The following is a 24,196-nucleotide window of genomic DNA, read 5'->3' on the forward strand; positions in this document are numbered from 1 at the left end:
CAATTTGCCCCTCCCCTCGTTCAATTATTAAGAAATCTAATATCGAACTATTAGAATAATCATGAAATAAAAAAAGAACAGAGTAAAAAGTCGTAATCTTAGTTGTCTGTTGAGTGGATGCATGTGTAATAAAAGGACGTTATCATCATTCCTATATTAATAATATTAATAATAAAATAATAATAATAACACTAGTAATAATACCATTAATACTCCTTATAATATTAACAATGAATATTATTACTACTATTATTACCATCATCATTATGATTTAACATTGGTACTACTGAAACCACATTTTTTTTTTTGACGTTCAATGAATAAGGGAGACAGCAACGTTGATCTGGCGCTGCACGCGTTGGCTGCCGGATCCACGATCTACAGTGTGTATAAAAAACGGGACAGTTTCGAAAAGTCTATGAAAATATGTTTCAAATTATGATCTTATTTTTGTAATGCCATTAAAAAAATAGTTTCGTTCATGCTTGAGGAAACATGGATTTTTTTGTTTGTGGTTAAAAAGGAGGCTTGCTCCAAAATGGCAGAAATGATAAATATGATGATCGGATTAATCAGCAGACTTCCTTTTCATTATCTTTGCCATCATTTTCAAATTATTCGGTCAAAATTAGTTTTCAAATCTATTTATTTGTTTTAATTGTTCTGTTGTTTCTTTTTAATATGTTCTCTTTTAGCTTTGAATATTCCTTCTATAAGCAAAAACATTTTTTTTCAACCGAAGTATGGGAGAGTGTGCATTTTTTTCAAATCCTTTCCTTGTGTGCTACAAAGGTTATGGTGCCTTTGAACGGTGACATACAGATGGGTGGGGGCTTTGGGGTGCTCAAATAAAAAAAATCATCACCAAGAAAAAAGTGGAAAGGAAATAAAATGAAAGATAGAAAGTGAAATACGATATTATTATCTGAATATTAAATTTTGATATTGAAATAAAAAGTGGAATTTTTGCTCTCTCGCTCACAACTTTTTCATACATTTTACCCGATCTGCCATATCTAACTCCTTCAAAATTGACTGAATACACATTGCCATTGAAAGACATGAATTCTTTCCTATTTGTCCTGTCAAGCACATAATCAAACTTGGTCAAGGAATCAATAACTCCTTGAAAATGAATTCATGTCTTTTAAATGTACCATAACAAAACTTGTTTCACCTAATAAAAGGATTTTTGCCATTTTGGCGCAAGCCTATTTTTTAACCACAGACAAAAAACATCCATGTTTGCTCAAGCATGAACGAAACTATTTTTTTTAATGGCATTACAAAAATAAGATGTCAGAGAATCTATAATTTGAAACATATCTTTTATAGACCTTCAAAACTGTTCCGTTTTTTATACGCACTGTATTTCCTGAATTTTCGGTAGATATCTATTTCTATATTACTATAATATCAATATCATTATTATCATCATCATTGCATATAGTCTATAGATTATGTCAACTTTTTAGCAATGACCCTAAAACTCTCATCGCCTCTCACACTAATTAATGTATAACAGTAAATTATGTTTTATCTTTCATTTGTTTACAAAGAAAAAAAGTCCATTCAACTACAGAGCTGGAATATTTATCGGCGTGATGCAGTTGGTTTTTGGTATCATCTCAGTGGCCTTATCATTTTACGTCATTACCTACTATCACTGGGACATCATTGATTATCCACGAGTTGGAGTTTGGGCTGGCGTTTCTGTAAGTGAAATGAATACAAACTCTGGGAAAGGGGGTTGGGGATCTGAGTAAATACCGGTACAGCCATTCAGAATTTTTATGAATAAGAATTTACAATCTCAATCCAGAAGTATACTCCTTTTAGTAAACTATAATGATGATAATATTAATAATAGCAATAATAATGATAATAATAATTTGATTTATAAAGCACTTTTACATGTGGATACAAAGGGTTGCGATTATTACCCCGGCTTTGGTTGTGCTGCCATATAGGCGCTGAAGAATTCAAGGAATTTCTCACTCACCTGGGTTGAGTGCAGTACAACGAGGGTTAACTTCTTGCTGAAGGAAAACATGCCATGGCTGAGAATCGAACCCATGTCCCTCAGATTGAAAGACAAGATTCATAACCACAAGGCCACGACGCCACAGAGGCTTAGACGTGAATGTTGTATATGAGGTTTTCAAACATAAAACTTACTCTTTTTGTTCATTTAAATGAAAGTGGTGTGCAAGGAAGACTGGAGGGCATTATTGGCAATCTAGGTTGACCCAATAAATGTTTCAGCGTACTTCACATTATTTGCCAGTATTCCCAGTATTTATATAATGAGGACTGATAGGGAATAAACCAGTATTGCCCGGAAAGAATCATATTGGCCCCTGTCTAGAGGAGGTCAATATAAACGGTTGAATTAATTTAAAAAAATAAATATTATTCTCAATTAAATGTTCTTATGTGAAGATATCTCGCTCCAGCGGTTTTACAATGGTTCTTTTTAGCTTCTTCCAAGTTTGCATGCATGGCTGGTGGATGATCTGAACTCTCTAGCATACTAGAATCTCAGCTGAAAAGCAAATACAGGAAAAATTCAATGATCAACCTAGGCTCATCAAATCACAATATTGAGCATATTTAAAAGAGCAAGAGGTAGCTCAGTTTGATAATGGGAAATGCACACTGATGGAGGCAAAACATGTCATGTGTGTTTTATGGTTAACTCAACAACTGTATTCTTGTTTTTCATGACTATTTTGGTTATCCAGTTTTAATACTCGGATCAAGTTAATTCACTGAAGGCTTATGTATTTTAATTTTAGAAAATAGATTTTCACTTTTAAATATTGTGGTCATCGATCACAATATATTCTTTCAGCTGGGTGCACTTATTCCCCTGTCAATATCCATGCACACTCAATTTTTTTATATTCTTCAATATAAAGTATTTATATTGCGCACATATCCACCTTGTTAGGTGCTCAAAGCGCTCCTAAATTACCCGGCTAAGCTAGGCGTTCAGAGCGGGGACATCCCGATAGACCGCGGTCCGATAGTCCGCGGGTCCGTTAGACCGCGGGTCCGATAGACCGCGGGTCCGATAGTCCGCAGTGCGTGTAAAATTATGATCAGATATATCAAATGTCATCTAGAGGTCCAAAGGTCAAATTACACGAGACCATGGGATTCTATCAGGTGCGGTTCCATGGGGGCCGAGGGGGAACTGCCCCACCCCCAGCTCAAAAAAAGAGGGGGGAGAAGGGAAAAGGAGAGAATAAAAAGAGAGAGGAAGATGGGAAAAGAAGATAATAGAAAAGAGAGTAAGAGGGGGGAAGAAAAGACAAAGAAAATGGAGAAGAACAGGGGGAAAGAAAAGAAAAAAGAGAGGAGGGAAAAGGAAGAGAAGAAAAGAAAGGAGAAAGGAAAAGGAGGAAAAGAAGAAGAAAAAAGAGGAAGGAAGAGAAGAATGTTTAAGTAGAGAGGAAGATGGGAAGAAAGATAAGAAAAAAGAGAGATAGAGGAAGAGGGGAAAAGAAGAAAAGAAAAAGAGAGAGAGTGGAAGGGGGAGAGAAGAAAAAAAAGATTAAAAGAGAAAAAAGGGGAAAGGAAAGAAAAAGAAAAAGGGAGAAGTAAAGGGGGAAAGAGAAAAAAAGAGGAAAAGGGAAAAGAAAGGAAAAGGGGAAAAGAAGAAGAAAAAAATAGGAAGAGAATAATATTGAAAATAAAAGGAAGATGGGGAAAAAAAGAAAAGAAAAAGGGGCTAAAATTATCCAGTTTCAGATCAGAATATCAAAGATTTTCTTCTCGCGCTTTGCGCTCGCATTATTATTTTAGGAATATACCAAAAATTACCCATCCTTTTTCATAATTGACAAACATGAATCGAATGTCCCATTGGGGGTTGGAATATAAAAAATCTTCGGTTTAATCGTTGAAATATGTATCGTCTTTAAGCTAACTGCAAAATATCCTTAACAGGTCCATTTTCGACCAGGCCATAACGAATATTTAACATTTCTGCTCGCGCTTCGCGCTCTTGGGAATTATCTAGTTACATACGCGTCCTGTTCAAGTTCACAAACATTCAAGTTGCCCAGAATGTTAAATTTTCAGGACAATATACAAGAAATTTCATTTTTTAGCTTACATAGGGCTTATGAGATTAAAACACATTCATGTTGCTTATAAAGTAAGTCTAGGAAATGACTGTTAGGACATGGGCGTTTGCCCCCCCCACAAAAAAGAGAGAATTAAGACTAAGAAAAAATAGAGAGAAAAGGGATGGGATTAGGATGAAATATATTATTATTTTCCAAACATTATGTCAAAATCTATCACAACCTTGTATTTTTGTAATAAAAGTGTCAACATATTTGCTTGCTCGCTTCGCTCACTGCCAACTTCTTATTAGTCTTATGCGATAAGCCGTACCGAGCCCCCTCGAAATTTTTGGCTCATTACGGCACTTGGACAAATCAACTTTAAGCGGCCGATCGGGGAAAATATGGGTGAAAAAATGGCCCCTCCCCCTATTGGCGGAAGCTTGGTCCGCCCTTGACTTGGGCTTTCAGGATAAAATACAAGAAAATTCTAAAAAAAAAATCAGATCGCGCTTCACGTTCTCATTAGGCCTTGTGAGATACCTCATTGTGTTTTTCAAGAATAAAATCTCAGATTTTCTTTAACGTTACCCCCCCCCCCATTTCATTTATTTTTTTTATCTTGGTGCCCTCGCCCCCCCCCCTCCACCCATGCTGAATGAATACGCCAATGATGAGGATAATTTGTCGAGATTGCATATTCCCAAGAGGTTATCATTAATAATATTGAAGGGTATACTAAAACAACACTACAGCTCCCGTTCACAATATTCTATTAGGGCCTATTAAAACAAATTGAAACCCCCCAAATCGCTCGTGCATCGCGCTCCCATTGATATTACATCATGGGCGGAAATCCCAGGGGGACAGGGGGACGTGTCCCACCTACTCAAAATAGTAGGGGGACACAATATCAAATGTCCCAATATTATTTTGGTATTTTATGATCATAGAAATACATCATTTTAAATCAAAATAAAACATGTATTTTGTGACGAGATGACCTTACTTTGGCGATGATAACCTTGGTTTTTTTTTGCTTGTTATATTTTCCCGCCCCTTGTCCCCATAGGCGGATCCAGGGGGCCGAGCTCCCCCCCCCCCCCTTCTTGGCGGAGCAAAAAAAAGAAAAAAGAGAAAGAAAGAAGGAAAAAGGAGGAAAAAGAGAGGAGAAACGAAAGAGAAGGACGACGAGTGCATAAAATAAGATGAGGGGAAGATTTGGAAAATAAAAAGAATCTTTCGTGCCACTATAATTATAAAACTCTCGCTCGCGCTTCGCGCTCGCATTGTCATTGTTAGGTGATTTACATATTTTGTTCAATATGGAGTTCGAATATCAAGTTTGGAAGTCAATATACAACACATATTTCACCTCGGAAATCGAACTTTCATTATTTTGTGTAATTTACAAATTGGTTTTTAAAAAGTGCTCTGTAAAAATGTCAGTTTTATGGTTTGAATGTTAACATTAGCTGCCTATTTTCGTGTATTCCAAAATATCCCTTTTCTGGTCTGATTGTTAAGTCGCATCAGATAGCGCGCTGCATGCTCGCATTTTGATTGGCGAGTTATATAAATGTTTCAATATTGTTTATACAACAAACTACTTAAAATCCCCCTTTCATGACAGTTTATCAAAGATTATAGCTCGCGATTAATGGTTAAAATATATTAACTGATGCATCCTATTCATAATCACAAAAGTGAAATGTCCAGTTTTTATGCCATGATATAAATTTAATAACTAAATTGTCCCTTTTGTATCATATCGCGCTTAGCAAGAGGAATAGGAAGATAGTCATTATTTTCATATGATGGCATGTCATAAGGATGTCCCGGTCCTATGTCAAAACTCAAAGTAATAATAATATCAGCTCTTTTTTAAGTGCGATCCATATCCAGCTTACAATTTTTCTACAAAGTGCTTGAAATATAAAGCTGAAATTGACTCCTTTTTTTAGATCGGACGATCAAAGTTTCATAATTTTTACGATTAAAGTTGTATTTAGATTGCCTAGATTCTAGGTCTAAATATGAAACACGCTCGCGCATGTTTATTCAGATACCCAACTTGTTCTCTAATTTAAATCATTATCCAGTTTCAGTTCGCAATATCAAAAATTTTCTGCTCGAGCTTTGTGCTCGCATTATTCATGTGGGAAGACCCCATCCTTTTGATGATTTACAAAACATGAACAGAGTGGCCCACTTTTAGGTCTAAATCTCGATTTTTTTCTGCTCACGCTTCGCGCTCGCATCAATCGTTAAATTACATGGCTATCCTGTTCACGATTACAAAAACTGATTGAAATTTTCCATGCTTTCTTTAAAAAAGTTCAAAAATGTTCAGCTCGCGCTTCGCGCTGGCATCATATAAATGAGGATTATGATATTATATATTAATTTATAAGAATAAAGCCAAAAAGTGACTAATGAGGACTACCCCGTCAAAGAAACAAACAAAAATTATCTTCAAGCTGCCGATCGGGGAAAATATGGCTGAAACAAATTTCCGCCCACCCCCCCCCCCCCATTGGCGAAAGCTGGAACCGCCCTTGTGTCCCCCTACCTTTTGGTATTTATGTATTCATGGATTTTTTTCAAGAACACATTAAAAAGTGGTCTTTATTTTTTTTAAATGTGATTATAAGATAATTTAAGTTAGCCTGGTCGGGAGGGAGTGGGCATAGGCGGCGGAACCGGGGGGGGGGACGTGTTGGTTGTCAATTTTTTTTCAAGCTTCCCCCCCCTAAATTCACGTGTCCCCCCTGAAACGTGTGTTGTGGCCCCTATAAAATTTAGGTTGATGACCTTTTTTTTTTTGCTTGTCAAAAAATTTTGGTGGCGCTTGTTCATTTTTTTACCCGTGTCCATCCCAAAATTTCAGGTGGACACCCCCTAACTTTTTTGGCTTCCGCCACAAATGGGAGTGGGTGCAATTTTTCGAAAAGAACACATAAGCGCCAAACATCAGGTCAAATTTGACCCCCCCCCCCTCCCTCCCCACGAAATCCTGGATCCGCGCCTGGGTTCTAAAACAACCCAATTAGGGCAATCACCCCCTGAAAACTACTTCAAGGGAAATATTATCCCCATATTATTTACCGCCGGGGACTGTTACCCCCCCCCCCGGAAATTTACTCTCCAGACAATCACCCCAGATAATTACCCCTATAGTACGGAGCTGTGAATGCCATCAACGTGACGACATGGCGTGGTGTTTTATCTTACCATGTCTTAATTAATCATTGGCGGCGGAAGGCAAAACATTTAGGGGGATCCACCTGAAATTTTGGGATGGACACAGGTAAAAATGTGACGAGCAAATCAACCAAAATTTTAGGAGGGACCACCAAAATTTTTTGACAAGGAAAAAAAAGAAGGTTATCAACCAAAATTAGGGGGGACAAAAATATTTTAGAGGGGTCTACCTCAATTTACGGGGGGACGTAGAAAACAAATTGACAAGCAAAAAAAAAAGGTTCTCAACTAAAGATTTAGGGGGGACCGTCCCCCCCCACCTCAAATTTAGGGAGGAAAGATCCCCCCTGCTTCCGCCGCCTAAGTAATTAATAAGGTTATTATTTCGACATCATATGTTCTATCTTGTCAAGTCGATATGTCCACATGGCGAGATATGAAGTGTACAATTCCCGGTAAGAATCCCGATATATCGCCATGTTGACATGTAACATAATTATTTAAGTCGACTTGGCAAGATAAAATATCTAGCCATGTTGACATATAACTTTTTATAAGTGGACTGACTTGGCAGGATAACGTATGGATCTCGCCATGCGGACATAATAAGCTTATTTAGTCGGCATGGCAAGATAAAGTATCTCGCCATGTCGTCAAGTCGATGGCATTTTAGAGGCTCCGTATGGCGTCTGGAAGGTAAATTTCCTGGGGGGGTAACAGTCCCCGCCGATAAAAATATGGGGATAATATTTTCCTTGAAGTAGATGTCAGGGGGCGATTGTCCTGTGGGTCATCGTTATAGAACCCCATGGACTCGTATCACTGACCTTTTGACCTCTTGATGACATGGATTTCACTATATTGTCCTGATCATAATTTTACACACACCGCGGACTATCGGACCCGCGGTCTATCGGGCCCGCGGTCCATCGGGCCCGCGGTCTATCGGACCCGCGGTCTAACGGACCCGCGGTCTAACGGACCCGCGGTCTATCGGACCTGCGGTCTATCGGGCTATAACCTTCAGAGCGCACACAGCTTTTTAAGGAATTACTTCCTACCGGTACAAATCTACCTCACCTGGGTTGAGTGCAGCACATTGTGGATCAGTTTCTTGCTGAAGGAAATTACGCTATGGCTGGGATTCGAACCCACGACCCTCTGTTTTAAAGTCCGAAGACTAATCCACTGGGCCACAACTAAGTTTATGATTTGATGAGCCTGGATAAATCGAGAAAATGTCCCTGTTTAGGTTTATAAGTGGTAAAGATTTAATCAAGAATGGATCTTTTAGTGGACATTTTGAACTTTGACAAAGCAATTTCAAAATGCATCAACACGCCCTTAGCGATATTTGATTTGATAACTTATATGATAACAATTCTGCTCATATACTTTTTTTAATAGTTTTCTCGTTGAATGCATTTGTATTTTATTTTTTTGATGTTGTAGTTTTTTGTAAGTTGTAATTATTTAATTATTGTAAATAATTTTGTTCAGTTTGGTTCCTAAATACCTTTTTTTTACCATCTATGTATAAAACTGATAGATAAAATGAATAGTAAAATAAATATTTGCAGGGTTAGAAAAAATGAGAGAAAAACGTGAATTACGTCATAGCCTATGATCATTACTATGAGAGAATTCTGCGTAATTTAACGCCCCTGATAACGATAGATCAGCCAATTCCCACAATGGCGGTCAAAGCATGGGGGGGAGCCGGGTGCACTTGCATCAACCCCCCCCAAAAAAAAAAATCTCCGTAGGAACAAAATACATTTTTTTTAATGGGAAATTCCCGTTTCAAAATGAAATGTGCCGTTTTTCGAAATGAAAATATCCTTGCTAAAGTATGCATTGTATATTAGAAAGTCTCATTTCTTGGGGTAATTGTTATCATTTATTTTTCAATAATGTAAAAGTAAGAAGGTTTTGCTCTACTTTGCTCCCGTCGCCCTTCCTTTTGCCTCCCCGTCCTCATAACAACTGAACAGCAACAGTGTTTCCTCACTTTCACCACCCCCCCCCCTCCACCACGCTTATCCTTCCGGGTTTCCCGGCTTCGATTATTTCCTTTTACGGATAAACGAAATTTCAAAAGAACGAACCTTCTTTCGTTTTCGGATTAACGAACCTTCGGAACAACGAACCTTATTTCGTTTTCAGATTATAAAACCTTCGGAATAACGAACCTTATTTCCTTTTCGGACTGACGAACCTTCGGAATAACGCCACAAATGTTCGCATTAACGAACCCTTTTTTTTTCGGATTAACGAACAGCAATTTACGTGTTCTGGAATTACGAAGTGTAACCGTTTTTACAAAGGGAACGAACATTTATTTAGTCTCCGGCATGTTTCAGTGTGTCTCCCTAAAAGCGTGTGGCGAGGTTTTAAAAACATCATAGGCCCTACATTATTTTGTTCTCTAAATATGACGTATCTCATGTGATTCATTATTGTTGTTATTACTTATGTCAGTGTTATATTCCAGCCGGTCTCCTTGGGTTTCTGTCGAAGAAGCAGCACACATGGATGGTAAGTATACTGATATTACCATTTTCTTGAATCATTTTTTAAAGGTCAAGTCCACCTCAGAAAAATGTTGATTTGAATTAATAGAGAAAAATCAGACGAGCACAATGCTGAAAATTTCATCAAAATAGGATGTAAAATAAGAAAGTTATGACATTTCAAAGTTTTGCTTACATTTAACAAAATAATTATATGAACGAGCTAGCTACATCCAAATGAGAGTCGATGATGTCACTCACTCACTATTTCTTTTTTTTTTATTGTTTGAATTATACAATGTTTCAATTTTTACAAATTTGACGATTCGGACCTCCTTGCCTGAAGCACAAAAAATTAGAATAATGAAATTTCACGTGTTCAGGGAGGAATGAAACTCCATTTCACATGACAATGACGAGATAATAAAAATATTTCACATTTCATTTAATAAAATACAAAAGAAATAGTGAAGGAGTGATGTCATCAGTTCCCTCATTTGCATACCGACCGAGATGTGCATATAACTGTTTTGTGAAATGAAGCGAAACTTTAAAATTTCATAACTTTCTTATTTTACATCCGATTTTGATGAATTTTTCAGTGTTATGCTTGTTGAATTTTCATTTTCTTATTCAAATCAAGTTTTTGTTGGGGTGGACTTGTCCTTTAAACGAAAAAAAAAAGATTATCTAATGATGAATTTAAACCAGCGTCATCCAATCGGCACGATCAAAGAGTTCACAAGATCATTTATATTTTAGTAAGATTATAATGTCTAGACATGAAAATAATTATGTTTAGGATGAAATGTAGCGTTAGGAATTGTGTAGTAGATATGAACATTTCTTAAAGTGCAAAAAGAAGCATAAACCCAAACACGGTGCATTTTTTCCCCTTTTGTATTAAAGGAATGGTCCGGGTTGAAAGTACTTATAGCTTGATAAATAGAATTCACTGAGCAAAATGCCGAAAATTTAATCAAAATCGGATAACAAATAACAAAGATATTGAATCTTAAATTTTAGCAATATTTGGTGAAAACAGTCGTCATGAATATTCAGTAGGTGGGCTGATGTTGTGACATCTCCACTTGTTCTTTTGTATTTTAGTATATGAAATTAGGTTTATTCAATTTTTTCCTCCGAGAACTATAAAAATTGGATTGACAACTGATTTAGTGCATTATATTGCTTCAACTTATTTCATTAAAAGGGAGACATATTATTCACACAAGTATGAAATCATGAAAAAATATGATTTTACATGTATGTAATAACGTAAGAAAACAGAAAGTGGAGATATGACGACTGTTTTCACAAAACATTGCTAAACTTTGAATTTCAATTACTTTTTTATTTGTTATCCGATTTTGATGACATTTTCAGCATTTTGCTCAGTGAATTTTACTCTATGTATTAGAAAATCAATATTTTCAGCCCGGACCATCCCTTTACAAGAAAAAAAATAAATCAAACATGTATAACTTTGTTATACAACTTGGTTTTCTGCATAAACTTGTTCAATTATTAAATGAATTTTAAACAAATCTTGATTCTAAGTATTAATATTACAAATAAAATATTGGTTACATTTGTTGTGTTTATGTCATTACTAAAAAGTGTCCAAAATATTAAGATTATAAGTCAATAGGTTATCGCCTTCCGAAAATTAGAATGGTTTCATATATTTGATTTATTGATTCAATTTATTTTTCTTCATTTCAAACTCAAATAAAAACAGATTAACATATGGGTATAAAACACAATATTAATAACAGAAATGAAAAAAGGAAAAGCATCGCTTGTCTATGCGATTTCCTTGCAATATATGACTGATTATATCAAACACAAATTAACAATGGTTCAATAGAATGATTAAAAAATAATAATGGGATAAGCTCTATATTCTTTTCTCTTTTTCGTATGATATTATGGTTACTTGTAAATATTGTAATTTCGTATGATTTTTTGCTAATTTTGGTTTATAATGGGTCTTTGTTGACCCAACAAAACATATAAATACAAAAAAGCTTTATATGCTTATGAGCTATATGAAAAATTGATGTTTACCCCTGGTAAACGAAAAATTAAACAAAGAGAAGGGAAGCATGTAAAGTCTTTTTGAAGTAAAATAGACTGATATAAAAAAAAGTTAAGTATTGTAAGAAGGAGAAGTAATGATTATTAGCACATTAACAAAACTCATACCATACCCAAGGAAATGAAGATAAGAATTGTACGATAAATAACTGAGTTAGTATATACGTTTCCGAGATAACCTAATATCGCGGTTGCTACAGCTTTTTTGTATACTTACAAATCATAGGCTAATAACTGTAATGAAAATTAACAATGCGTAATGCATGTCAAAATAATTCTTAGCAAAGAGAATTTAATAATTGTGAATAAAGAAATATCCAAATTAGGAGCTGACATTATACAATACTTATCTTCGTCAATTTCCCGATATCCCTCATTCCCACTGCATACCCCATCACCAAGATCACAAAAAACCATGGTCATTGAAAAAATATGTGGTAGCTTCTGATTATATGCACACTACACAAATCATCAAGCTGTTTTATCATTGTATACTAGGTGTGTTTTTATATGCTATGGTGTATCTTGGCTGCCTTTGCTGGTCCACTTATGACTGTATTCGAAGGTATCGTGGCCGGTGTAGGATCTCTTGTATTCGCCTGTAAAAGTCTGCTTGCACCTCTATTTGATGTACCCATTGTAAACTTGGTAGTTAACGAAAGACTATGCGAGAAGTTTGGCATCGAGGTGAGATATATTGGTTATTTTCCTTTTCTTCATTTTAATTGTCTTCGTTTAATATAATAATTTTTGGTCATCTTTGCTTTCCTATCATTTTCTTGTCATTTTCTTCTTACAAATTTCGCTAATTTAATAATAATTGTTTAGGAGGAGATGTATTTTTCAGATGGGATTTTGAGAATTGACTAGTGGATTGCACTTCTGCATGTTTATAGAACCATAAAATTGTTAGTTCAAATCTCTTCTTTTTTCTTCCTCGTCTTCTTACCTTTTCTCCTTGGTTTTAATAATATTGTCATGGGTCTCAATCGGGGATGGGTCTTTTCTCCAATAATCTACTATTGGACATCATTATATTAATTCATAATAAGTTTTATCGATCATGTTTTATCATATTTTTACATTTTATATCATGTTAGGTAGTTTATACCCGCTCTTTACCTACTCATCTTTCTTGCACTTATATCAGCTAACATTAGATCTGAGGTTCGCGTGCAAGATTCTTGATAATACTACGTGTATGGCGGCACCATGCACTTAGCAAGTTGCGACATAAGAAAATCTTGTGCTTTCACTAATTTACGACTGCTCAGCGCAGCATGCCTGCCTGTCCCCGAAATTCCATTGGACTACAGATATGAGAATCGCTACACACTAAGGTTCAAAACTGAAACCCTAGTAGTAAAGGTTGATGCAATAGCAGCACCACAAGGGTTAAAAAATTTGAACACCTGTTTATGGTTTATTTTTTCCATCCTTTGGGTTCAAAACTGCACCCCTAATCTACAAGTACTCGGATTCAATTTTTTCTTAGTGTTTCTTACTCTAGTTAGGAGTCGAACCCACGTCGATGTAACTTCAGTTAAGAGTCTTCACGCTATGCCAGCCAGGAGCGCTGATATCGAAAGGTCTTCTAGCAATTTTGAGCCAACACTTCCAGGGGAGGATCCAGCTCCCGCCAATAGGGAGGAAGGGGGGATTTGTTTTACTCCTATTTTCCCCGATCAGCCTCTCAAATTTGATTTTTTTTTTTAGGGGTTGTCCCATTGTGGTAATGAGCCAAACATTTTGAGGGGACACGATACGGCGTATCGCGTAAAATTGATCAGTTGCGAGCGAGCAAAAATTTCGACATTTTTATTACTAAAAGTCAAAGTTTGTGATAGATTTTGACACAACATTTGGAAAAAAATAGGCCTATATTTCACCCTTATCACTTTCCTTTTCTCTTTTGTTTTCTTAATTGGAAAAATTGTAAGTCCAGGTATGGATTTTCATTGTTGTCATAGTCTTTTACATGATGAATGCATAAGAAATGTGTGGATGTGAAAATATCGCAATAAGTTTGGACTGGGGTAATTGAAGCCAAATCAACATGGGGCAAGTTGAGCCATGATAATTCTTATGGTGATGTATAATAAAAACAAGTGGAATGCCTCTGGTCGTCTCACCTGCATCACGCGGTTCAATATAGCAGCAGTGCTCACTTTGAATACTACTCTAACTCGCACAAGATGTTCAGTGATACATGGTTACTCTTATGTCCACTTTTTATGAACGAGACCAATAAACTTACAGAGATATGATGGTTATTCAACAAAAAACCCCAACATGGCCAAAGTTCATTGACCTTACATGACCTTTGACCTTGATCATGTGACCTGAAACTCGCACAGGATGTTCAGTGATACTTGATTACTCTTATGTACAAGTTTCATGAATCAGATCCATAATTTTTCAGAGATATGATGGTGATTCAACAGATACACCCAATTCGGCCAAAGTTCATTGACCTTTGACCTTGGTCATGTGACCTGAAACGCGCACAGGATGTTCAGTGATATTTGATTACTCATATGTCCAAGTTTAATGAACTAGACTAATAAACTTTCAAAGTTATGATGGTAATTCAACAGATACCCCCGATTCAGCCAAAGTTCATTGACCCTAAATGACCTTAGTTTGACCTTAATCATGAGACCTGAAACTTGCACAAAATATTCAGTGATGCTTGATTACTATTATGTCCAAGTTTCATGAATCAGATCCATAAACTTTCAAAGTTATGATGGGAATTCAACAGATATCCCCAATTCGGCCAAAGTTCATTGACCCTAAATGACCTTTGACCTTGGTCACGTGACGTGAAACTCATGCAGGATGTTTAGTGATACTTGATTAACCTTATGTCCAAGTTTCATGAACTAGGTCCATATATTTTTTAAGTTATGATGACATTTCAAAAACTTAACCTCAGGTTAAGATTTCGATGTTCATTTCTCCAACATGGTCTAAGTTCATTGACCCTAAATGACCTTTGACCTTGGTCATGTGACATGAAACTTTTATAGGATGTTCAGTAATACTTGATTAACCTTATGGCCAAGTTTCATGAACTAGAACCATATACTTTCTAAGTTATGATGTCATTTCAAAAACTTTACCTCAGGTTAAGATTTGATGTTGACGCCGCCGCCGCCGCCACCGCCGTCGCCGCCGCCGTCGGAAAAGCGGCGCCTATAGTCTCACTCTGCTTCGCAGGTGAGACAAAAATGAAAACGTAAAAAGCCATTGATATGCAGGCAGAAAGGAGCAAATTCACATGACAATTTTTTTTTTTACTTTTAGAAGACGTTAGTATTTATAGAGAATTAGCAAGTGAAAAGACTTTAAATGCAAAATTGACATCCTGGTTCTTCCCGCATACATTTTGTACATAGTTTTTGTGGCTCAACTTACCCCAGACGGTGGCACAACTTACCCCACACATTGGGCAAGTTGAGCCATTTGACATCGTTTTTTCAAAGGTCACAATGACATTCAGCGTAGGAGTAGAAAGTTATATATAGGTGAAAAATATTTCCCAAGAATCAAATTTAAAGGTAAGGTACTAATTTCTACAATATTACTAGTCATATCAATTCTAACGTGCAAAATGCAATAAGTGTCACAACTTACCCCTCCTTCCCCTATATATCATTACAGTCCATCGAACCGATATTGCATCTTACGTGGATTATAGAACAGTTCTTAGTTACTTCATTGGCAATTTGGTTCAAATGACTTTCAAAGAAAGATATTATGTAAACATGCCTTACATAGCAGGATGAAGAAATGGACCATGTGACTAGAATAGCCAAATTAACAATCTGATAAGGTTTTTGGTGCATTTCTACTTTCTGCATGTTAAAATGTTATGACAACAGTGGACGCATTTTTGCCTTTTCTTGATGTAATGAAAAACACAAATCAAAAGAATAAAAGAGTAATCAAGACATCAAAGTTGGTGCCTATCTCAACAAAAATTAAACCCGCATGTCAATTTAGTACCAATGATCAGAATCTTCTGATCATGCGCTGAATGGAACTACGAACTGGCTTATTGGTGGATCGCTGGCAATTAAATCCTTGGGTCATATTCACCATGTTCACTTCTCCAGCTTAACCATTTCGCATGCGTTGATATCTGTACAGAAAAGTCCGTCTGAAATCTTTCCGGATTTTTTTTGGGCTCCGCCTACACAAATGGCAAGCACTCTCGCACATAATGTGAAAGACATATGCCCCGTGGGCATTATGTTTTACTCTCCCCCTAAACGGGGGATTAGATATCGAATTATTCTTACATTACAAATTATACCTAGATGGTTATGCTTTTCAGATTGTATTTTTATGTTGAAACCCGGAATGCATTATTCTTATGAAAATCTTGTTTTGATGGGAAATCGATAACTTATTTTGGGTATAGGTTCCCTGTACAGACTGCAATAGGCCTAATATAAAAATGTATCTAGAGGTGCGATGATTGACTGCTGCTTCCATAATCAAAGAAGGGCTTTCGAGCTCTACGAGGACGATATTGTGGCTCTCGATGGTTTGTAAAAGAAGAATCGTCTCAAATCGGATATGTCAAACAGCAGGTCTAATGTCTCCGTAATGGTTGCGAAAGTCAACATTTTCTTTATGATAGGGCTAAAAGTCTCATTCAAAGTCAACTAGGTCGTAAAAATCCGTTTCCGTCGTTGAGCGAAAAGTGCTTATTCTCGTTTTTTTCAGCCATTCTCTTTGTTTATTGTATATTGCGTGTCACAAATGTTGTAAAATTTGAAATATCCTAAAGCTTTTTCTACATTGGAACATCGTTACAGATCTCTTTAAGCAAGTCACGATATACCTAATTTAAAATATTTCCGCTTGAGTGAGCACCACCATACAACGTGCATTAAAAATGATTTGATCAAAGCTTAAAAAATCATTATATGAATTAAAGTAGACGGACTCGGAAGATTGATTTGAAGCTATCTTTACCTTTTTAACTAGCTTGTTTCCTCGCCCCAAAACACTTAATAGAATGCCATTATGCCCCACCCCCTCCCACACATTGATGATATCTGCTTTACATGGAGCAGTGATTCATATGAAATGGATTAGGCTTCATTTTCCTCCTGTTGATCATCGTCAAACTTGAAAAAAAGTGAAGAGAAACATGTATTAAAATGAAACGATACAAACTTTTAAAATGCTCGAGATGTCTGAAGTATATTTTTGTTTACGATAATTTATGTCCTCAGATCTAGCTGGCACAAAGAGGCAAATATTTTGCTTCCCTAGGGTTAAAATGTAATTTGGGTGGGAAAGTTGTCACAAAATGTTCAAACGTATCTGTTTTTTTTTTTCAATTTCCTAAAAGGCTTAAGAAATGTATTGCATGGTCAGCTTGGTTTCGCTTGTTTTCTAAAAATTTGAATTTCTGCGGCAACCGACTTCTGCAAACTTAACAAAAATGGAAATTACTCTCGAAAATTTAACATTCTGTAAAAATGTTTACTTTAATTTGATAGACGAGACTCAAACCCTATAATATATGTAAAAGAAAATATTTTTATGTTGTATATTTTCCAATTCTCGAGACTTTCAAAATGTAAACTTTTTTATCGATACGCACTGTAGTTTATTTATACAGTGTCACAGACGTATCCCCACACAAGTCCATTGATTTCTGGGTTTTACGCCTTCTTTCGTGTACATAATTAAAATTCTCATTTATGTTTTTTTTAATTATATATTGTTGATTTGTATAATTTATAATGCCGATTAGAATGCAACTTAATGTTACTTTAATTGGATTCAATCCTGATACCATATTATCATGATGATGTAGTATAGATAGTCGTATATATGCATGATGACGGCTATATTTTTTTTATTCTCGATTTTTTTTTATTAGTATTAAATGAAATCACCCTTTTCTGACATTGTTAAAAGAGGTGAAGGGAGAAATAAAGAAAACATAAGAATGAAATAGAATAACATGTTCATGTTTGTGTGTTATACCTAACATTACTTTATTTTTAATTTACCCCTCTCTGCATACAAGTGGATGAGGGTGTGCCCATAATTTTCCAATCTTACTTTGTGTTTGTGTTATTTTTCCCGGTTCATGAGGTAAATAAGAGGGTAACAGATGAAAGAAAAAAGAAAATTCGAACGTAAGAGGGCTTATAAATAAAATAACAATAAAAGCCGACAAGAGTCTTCAAAATGACTAATTGCCATGTTGCATTAATCATCTAGTCATTAATGTACGTAGTAACTAGTCGTGTTTTAGAAATAAAGCTAACATGATATACTCATTCATATGGACCCCATCCCCGCCGAAATACAGATGTGGGCTATAGAGGGGCCAGGGACCCAACAAAACCCTTCACGGACTCCATCCCCGGCGAAAAACAGATGTGGGCTAAAGGGGGACCATGGACCAAACAAAACCCTTCACAGACTCCATCCCCGCCGAAATACAGATGTGGGCTATGGTATATATATATATATATATATATATATATATATATATATATATATATAAATATATATATATATATATATATATGTACATACCATAGCCCACATACGTATTTATTTATACATTAAATATGAAGCACTAGCGTAAATCCGTGTTGATGGGTGTTGATGCAATCATGTTTTTAGATATGCAAGGAATTGTCATTGATATGTCAACAGTGGCGTACCGTAGCTCACAGCAATGGGGGGGGGGGCACGAGCAAAAATCTTAAATCACTTAGTGAGGGAGCTCAGTTATCCTGACCTAATAGAGACATTTTAAGGACAATGTCATTAAACAGATATGTATCTCACTGATCAAATAATACGAGTGCGAAGCGCGAGCTGACATTTTTGTATATTCACACCTAAAAAGGGATATTATAATCAAATTTGTGTAATCACGATAGGTACCTGTCTCGCTAAACAATGCGAGCGCGAAGCGCGAGCTGAAGTTTTCGTATATTTTGACCATAAACAGCGAGATTTTAAGGAATATATTTTAGAAATCCATTAAAATATGCATATCTCACCATAGTCATCTAATGCGAGTGCCAAGCGCTTGCTAATTTTATTAGAATTACATCTGAACACATGAAACACTTTTGTAGTCATTGCAATCATGATTGTCATATGCATCTCACTAATCAAATATTGCAAGCGCGAAGCGCTAGCTGAAAATTTAGATAATTCAGACCTGAAGTGGGGCATTCTAAGGTTTCTTTGTCATGTTTGTAGGAATTAACTAGGACCATACGTATTTCATTAACCAAATGATGCGAGCGCGAAGCGCGAGTTGAACATTTTTGTTATTGAGATCAGAAGAAGGGACATTTTAAGGACTGATTTTAGGAATTCATGAAGAGCAGACATATCTCACCAATCCACTAATGCGAACGTAGTCACGGTCAGGAAATGTTTCATATATACGAAGACCTTAACAAGGGGCAATAACTTTTTGAGTCATGTAAGAGAAGCATATGTCACTACATAAAACAGTGATTACTCAAGTGCTATGAAATATATTTGGTTTACATTGACTTGAAAACGGGATGTTTTAGTACAACAGGATCTCGTTAAACAGACAATGCGATCACCAGGAACAATGTTTCATAAAGTTATGATAAAAAATGTTTCTTATGTAATGTAACATAACATAATTATGATATAATATAACATTATATTGAATAATATTTTCTTTTTCCCACTACGTTTCTCTTCTTTTCTCCCTCTTTTCTCCTTTTCCCCCTTTCCCTGCTTTTTTTTGGTCAGCCAATGGGGGGGGATTTGTCCCCCCATGCCCCCCGCCGTAGTTACGCCACTGTATGTCCATATGGCAAATAACCCTCCAATATTATTCTCTTTTTTACCTCATGATGATTTAATGGTTTTATTAGAGATTACATTCAAATTTTTGACATTCCATCTTAATCCCTTCCCAAAGACCCCAACATTGATAAATTGGAAGAAACGGGGGTTTGTTTCTCTTCATTGTTATAACAAGGACATAAGTATTTCGTTTGGAAATGGTTAACTGGCTCTTTATTTGCATTTTATGATTTAATGATATTGTTTTATTTGTTAACCGGTATTTCAGGAAGAATTTTCACCAATAAAACAATTGTTTCTTGTGATTTTTTTTTATTTCTTTCGTAAAAAGTGGGGGATGTTGGCACAGGCCACCCCCCTCCTCGAAAAGTGGGGGGGGGGTATATCCCCCATTCCCCAGGATTTACGCCAGTGATATCAAGTCAAAATCTACCACAAAGTTTATCTTTTTGTTTGAAACATGTCAAAATTATTACTCGCTTTCTTTGCTCGCTCGTAGTTTTTTTAGATGTAAATTTTGCCCTGTATGCCGTATCTGTCTCAGTAAAAAAATGTAGACGCCACTGGCACCCTAAAATATATCTTTAAAAAATTCCTGAAGAACAAGATTTGTGTCACTCATCCCCCACTATTAACACTGACGTACACCCATGATCATCATCATCATTCATCGGTCTAGTTAAAGAAAAATCAAATCATGTTGAATAAGAGGCAAATGGCTAATCTTGGCATTAAGATTGTTGTTTCTTTTTATCGATCAGGAAGCTGTTATCCTCCACGGAGTCCTAGGGGTCATTGGTTTAATCGAGTGTGTTCTAGGTATTGTGGGTTCTGCATTTTGTTGCAATGGTCTTTGCTGTGGAATGCCTACACACGTGATACCTGTCAATGTGGTAAGTTGATCATGAATAATACAAAACATTCATATTGTGTGATATGAATTCCACAAAACGCTATTTTCTTCCCCCCCCAAAAAAAAAAACATTTTGATTTTTATTTGTGTTGTGCTATCAGACACATCTACCCCTTCTATAAGAAAAATATTTGCATTCATAATGTTCGATATTAGGAAAATGAGTTGTTTGGAAGCTGCTCGCATATGAAGACGTCACATGAATATAAGAGCAGCCAATCATATCACCCGCCAATCGTAATAATCACAATAGTTATAATGGTCACTAATCATAATGATGATATCATAATCTTCATATTGGTCGCTAGTGATAATCAATGACGAGGGTCGCTATTCATAATGAAGAAAGGGGTGGGGTCACTAATTATAAGGAAAATGGTCCAATATTAACATAACTAATCGTCATACAAGAGGGTCACTAATCATAAGAGAGTCGACAGCCATAATAAGAGAAGAGGGTCGCCAATACGGGTCGCTATTCATAAAAGTAGATTTTCGCCGGTCATAATAGGAGAAAAGGGTGGCTAGTCATAATAGAAGAGGGTTGCAAATCTTCTATCATAACTAGCAACACCCTTCTTCTATGACGAGCGAAAATAATTTTGCCATATTATGACTGGCGACCATCCTATTATCTTATTATGATTAGCGACCCACTTATACTGTTATTACTAGTGACCCTTGCGTTTATGAATGATGATCCTCATCTTGCATTATGAATATCGAAACGTATGACTTACGGTCCTTATGATTTCATGACCCACTCCCCTTTTATTACTAGCGAACCTTTGTGTATAGGAATTTACACGTTATAAATACTGATCATTTTGACTAGCGTTCCTTATGACTAGCGGGCTTACCCCAATAGTTCAACGTAAACGTAACATCCGGGGAATCTCGTTGATATTTACATTGTCCCTTAATATTATCCGCGCCGCTTAGTATATTGATATTCATTTAAGTAAGTGTAGTTACTTACCTTAACTAGACAATCTCATTTAATTGAGGTAACTTCAGCAACCTACTTGCTATAATAATCAATTCAAAGAAAGTAATATTTTAATATCTTAAGTAATAACAATGATGTTTCTTTTGTTCATTTCTCCCGACCTTACAGTAAAAAGAGAAACGGAGTACCAGTAAAGTCAATTTTCGACGTACCCCACAGAAGGGGCGGATCTGGAATTCAAGGGGACATTTTTGTTGTTAAGTTCAGAAAATCCTGACAAGCAAGAAATTCTGCCAACAGTAATTTCTGAACCAGGAGGGGTTTCGAAAATAATTTTAAATGAGCTTATACTTTTATAAGCTATCCTCTGAGTGTATGTTATGGACATATCTTATGTTACGCTTTAGTGAGTAAGAAGGCAAAATTTGCACTTTTTAAAAGCCACAAGGCTAACATCATGACTATGGTTACATTTTATTGGAAATAATTCCTAATTTTTTAATCCTAATTGTTGAGAAGGCTTGCAAAAGGTACTTTCTAGAATACAATAGGGGAAGGCGGGGTAAGTTGAGCATAGGGGCAAGTTGAGCCACCAGCCCCAGGCCAATAATGAATGAGTCAGACATTGTGGTGGTGTCATGTATTGATGACCCATAGCATAACCCCTAACCCCACCATATTGTTTTCAACTTTGAAACAAAAAGTAGTTTTTTAGAGGGAAAAATAGAATTTCAGCCAAAAAAGTAAAAAAGAGTGTGAAATAGATAACTGCTTTATAAACACACACGTCTTTAAATATAATAAAGACATGATAACAACATTATTAGTCCAGATATGGATCTTCATTCTTGTCATAGTCTTTTATATGATGGATGCATAATAAATGTGTGGATACAAAATTATCGCACTAAGTTCGGACTGGGGTAAGTTGAGCCAAACAGCATGGGGCAAGTTGAGCCATGGTAATTCCTATGGTAATGTATCTTAAAAAACAAACAAACCATAAAAATCGATTGAAATGCTGGCTGAAAGGAGTAAATTTACATGGCTGCTCTTTTCCTTTTAAAGAATGTTAGTATTTATAGAGAATTAGCAAGTGAAAAGACTTTAAACAAAAAATTGACATGCTGGTTCTCCCCTCATACATTTTGTACATAGTTTTTGTGGCTCAACTTACCCCAGAAGGTGGCTCAAACTTACCCCATATATGGGGCAAGTTGGGCCATTTGACATCGTTTTTTTTCAAAGGTCACGATGACTTTCAGTGTGGGGATAGAGAGTTATATATAGGTGGAAAATATTTCAGAAGAATTAAATTTCAAGGCAAGGTACTTATTTCGACAAGATTATTAATCATATCAATTCTAACATGCAAAAAGCAAAAACTGTCACAACTTACCCCGCCTTCCCCTACACATTTTCGCTACATTTCACGGATGAATAAACACGACTCCAAATAAGCTAAAATTGGACTTTTCGCACATATCTAGTGGTAAAAAAAATCGAATATGATGACATTTATTTTGAGGAAGAATATCGTCAACAATATTCATCATTTCACGGTTCAATGAACATTTAATGGAAATAACTTTCCTTGGTAAGTATTGTTTCATTTTGAGCAATGAAATCATCTCATTTCATCTTTTTTTTCTATTATGTTCATGACCAATTGACATGCTCCAACTACTTTCGGGCAATTTTATTGGACATTCACGATCTAATGAACATGTGGAATCTGAAAAGATGTTTCGGTTCACTTGCTTGCTGTGGATATCTGTAACAAACCTTCTTGCATAGTTCATTTGATTTGAGTTTTATTTTTAAAAATCCCGATGTCTAATTCTTCAGTGAGCACACCCTATTTGAAAATTATGCAAATAGGAAGAATGTTCAAGAATTTGGGCCCATTCTCTTACGCGTCGAATGAGTTTATTGGTGCGCCCCTTTTGGATAGTTTCACTATTGTAGGATGGTTATTTTGTCATTTTGCTATTTTGTTTATTTCCTTTATTCTTCAGCTGTTGTACATTTCTGTTCTGTCTGGACTTGACTTCATTTGCATTTCTTTTCAGCACTGCCCTTGCAGTCTGAACTTGGGTTATTTGAGTTTAATGATAATCAGTTGTCATTCATTCATTCTTCTCTGAATGCCTGTCCTCAAATTCTCTTTTGTCATCTTCATTCCTCTCTATTCTCTCTTCTGGTGTTCTACTCATTCCATCCCTTACCTGACTCCTTAGTTTCTACTTACATTATTACATAATCACCAGACATCTTTGCCATCTCATCTCATTCCTTATTGGTTTATCTTATGAATTGGGTTCTTACATTTTAGTTCGATCCTTCCATTTTCTTTAGTTTGATTGGTTGTTATTTCTAATTTAAATATTTATTCATTTCATTTCATTTTTCATTTCATTTATTTTCCACAAATCAATCAAAATACAAAGAAAAACATACAACTCATTCCGAAATAGTATGCATAATTACAATATAAAAGCAGATTCTAAGTGGATGGACCTAAAGTAAAGCAAAAGCTTGTTGTGGATAGGCCCTTAACAAATAATTTATGTGTAATCATTGATAGCTACAA

The 24,196-nt window shown here is 35.8% G+C and overlaps 1 protein-coding gene across 1 annotated transcript; it reads left to right on the forward strand.

Annotated features, from left to right (window-relative positions):
• Positions 1-1,654: 1,654 nt before the first annotated feature.
• Positions 1,655-22,215, forward strand: LOC121416695. Its single transcript, XM_041610164.1, has 5 exons — positions 1,655-1,715; positions 9,762-9,818; positions 12,392-12,580; positions 20,503-20,634; positions 21,772-22,215. The coding sequence occupies exons 2-5, from the start codon at positions 9,816-9,818 to the stop codon at positions 21,772-21,774; spliced, it is 327 nt and encodes a 108-aa protein (XP_041466098.1). The 5' UTR covers positions 1,655-1,715; positions 9,762-9,815; the 3' UTR covers positions 21,775-22,215.
• The last annotated feature ends 1,981 nt before the right edge of the window (positions 22,216-24,196 follow it).

This window comes from Lytechinus variegatus, chromosome 6, assembly GCF_018143015.1.
Source record: "Lytechinus variegatus isolate NC3 chromosome 6, Lvar_3.0, whole genome shotgun sequence".
Classification (NCBI taxonomy): domain Eukaryota; kingdom Metazoa; phylum Echinodermata; class Echinoidea; order Temnopleuroida; family Toxopneustidae; genus Lytechinus; species Lytechinus variegatus.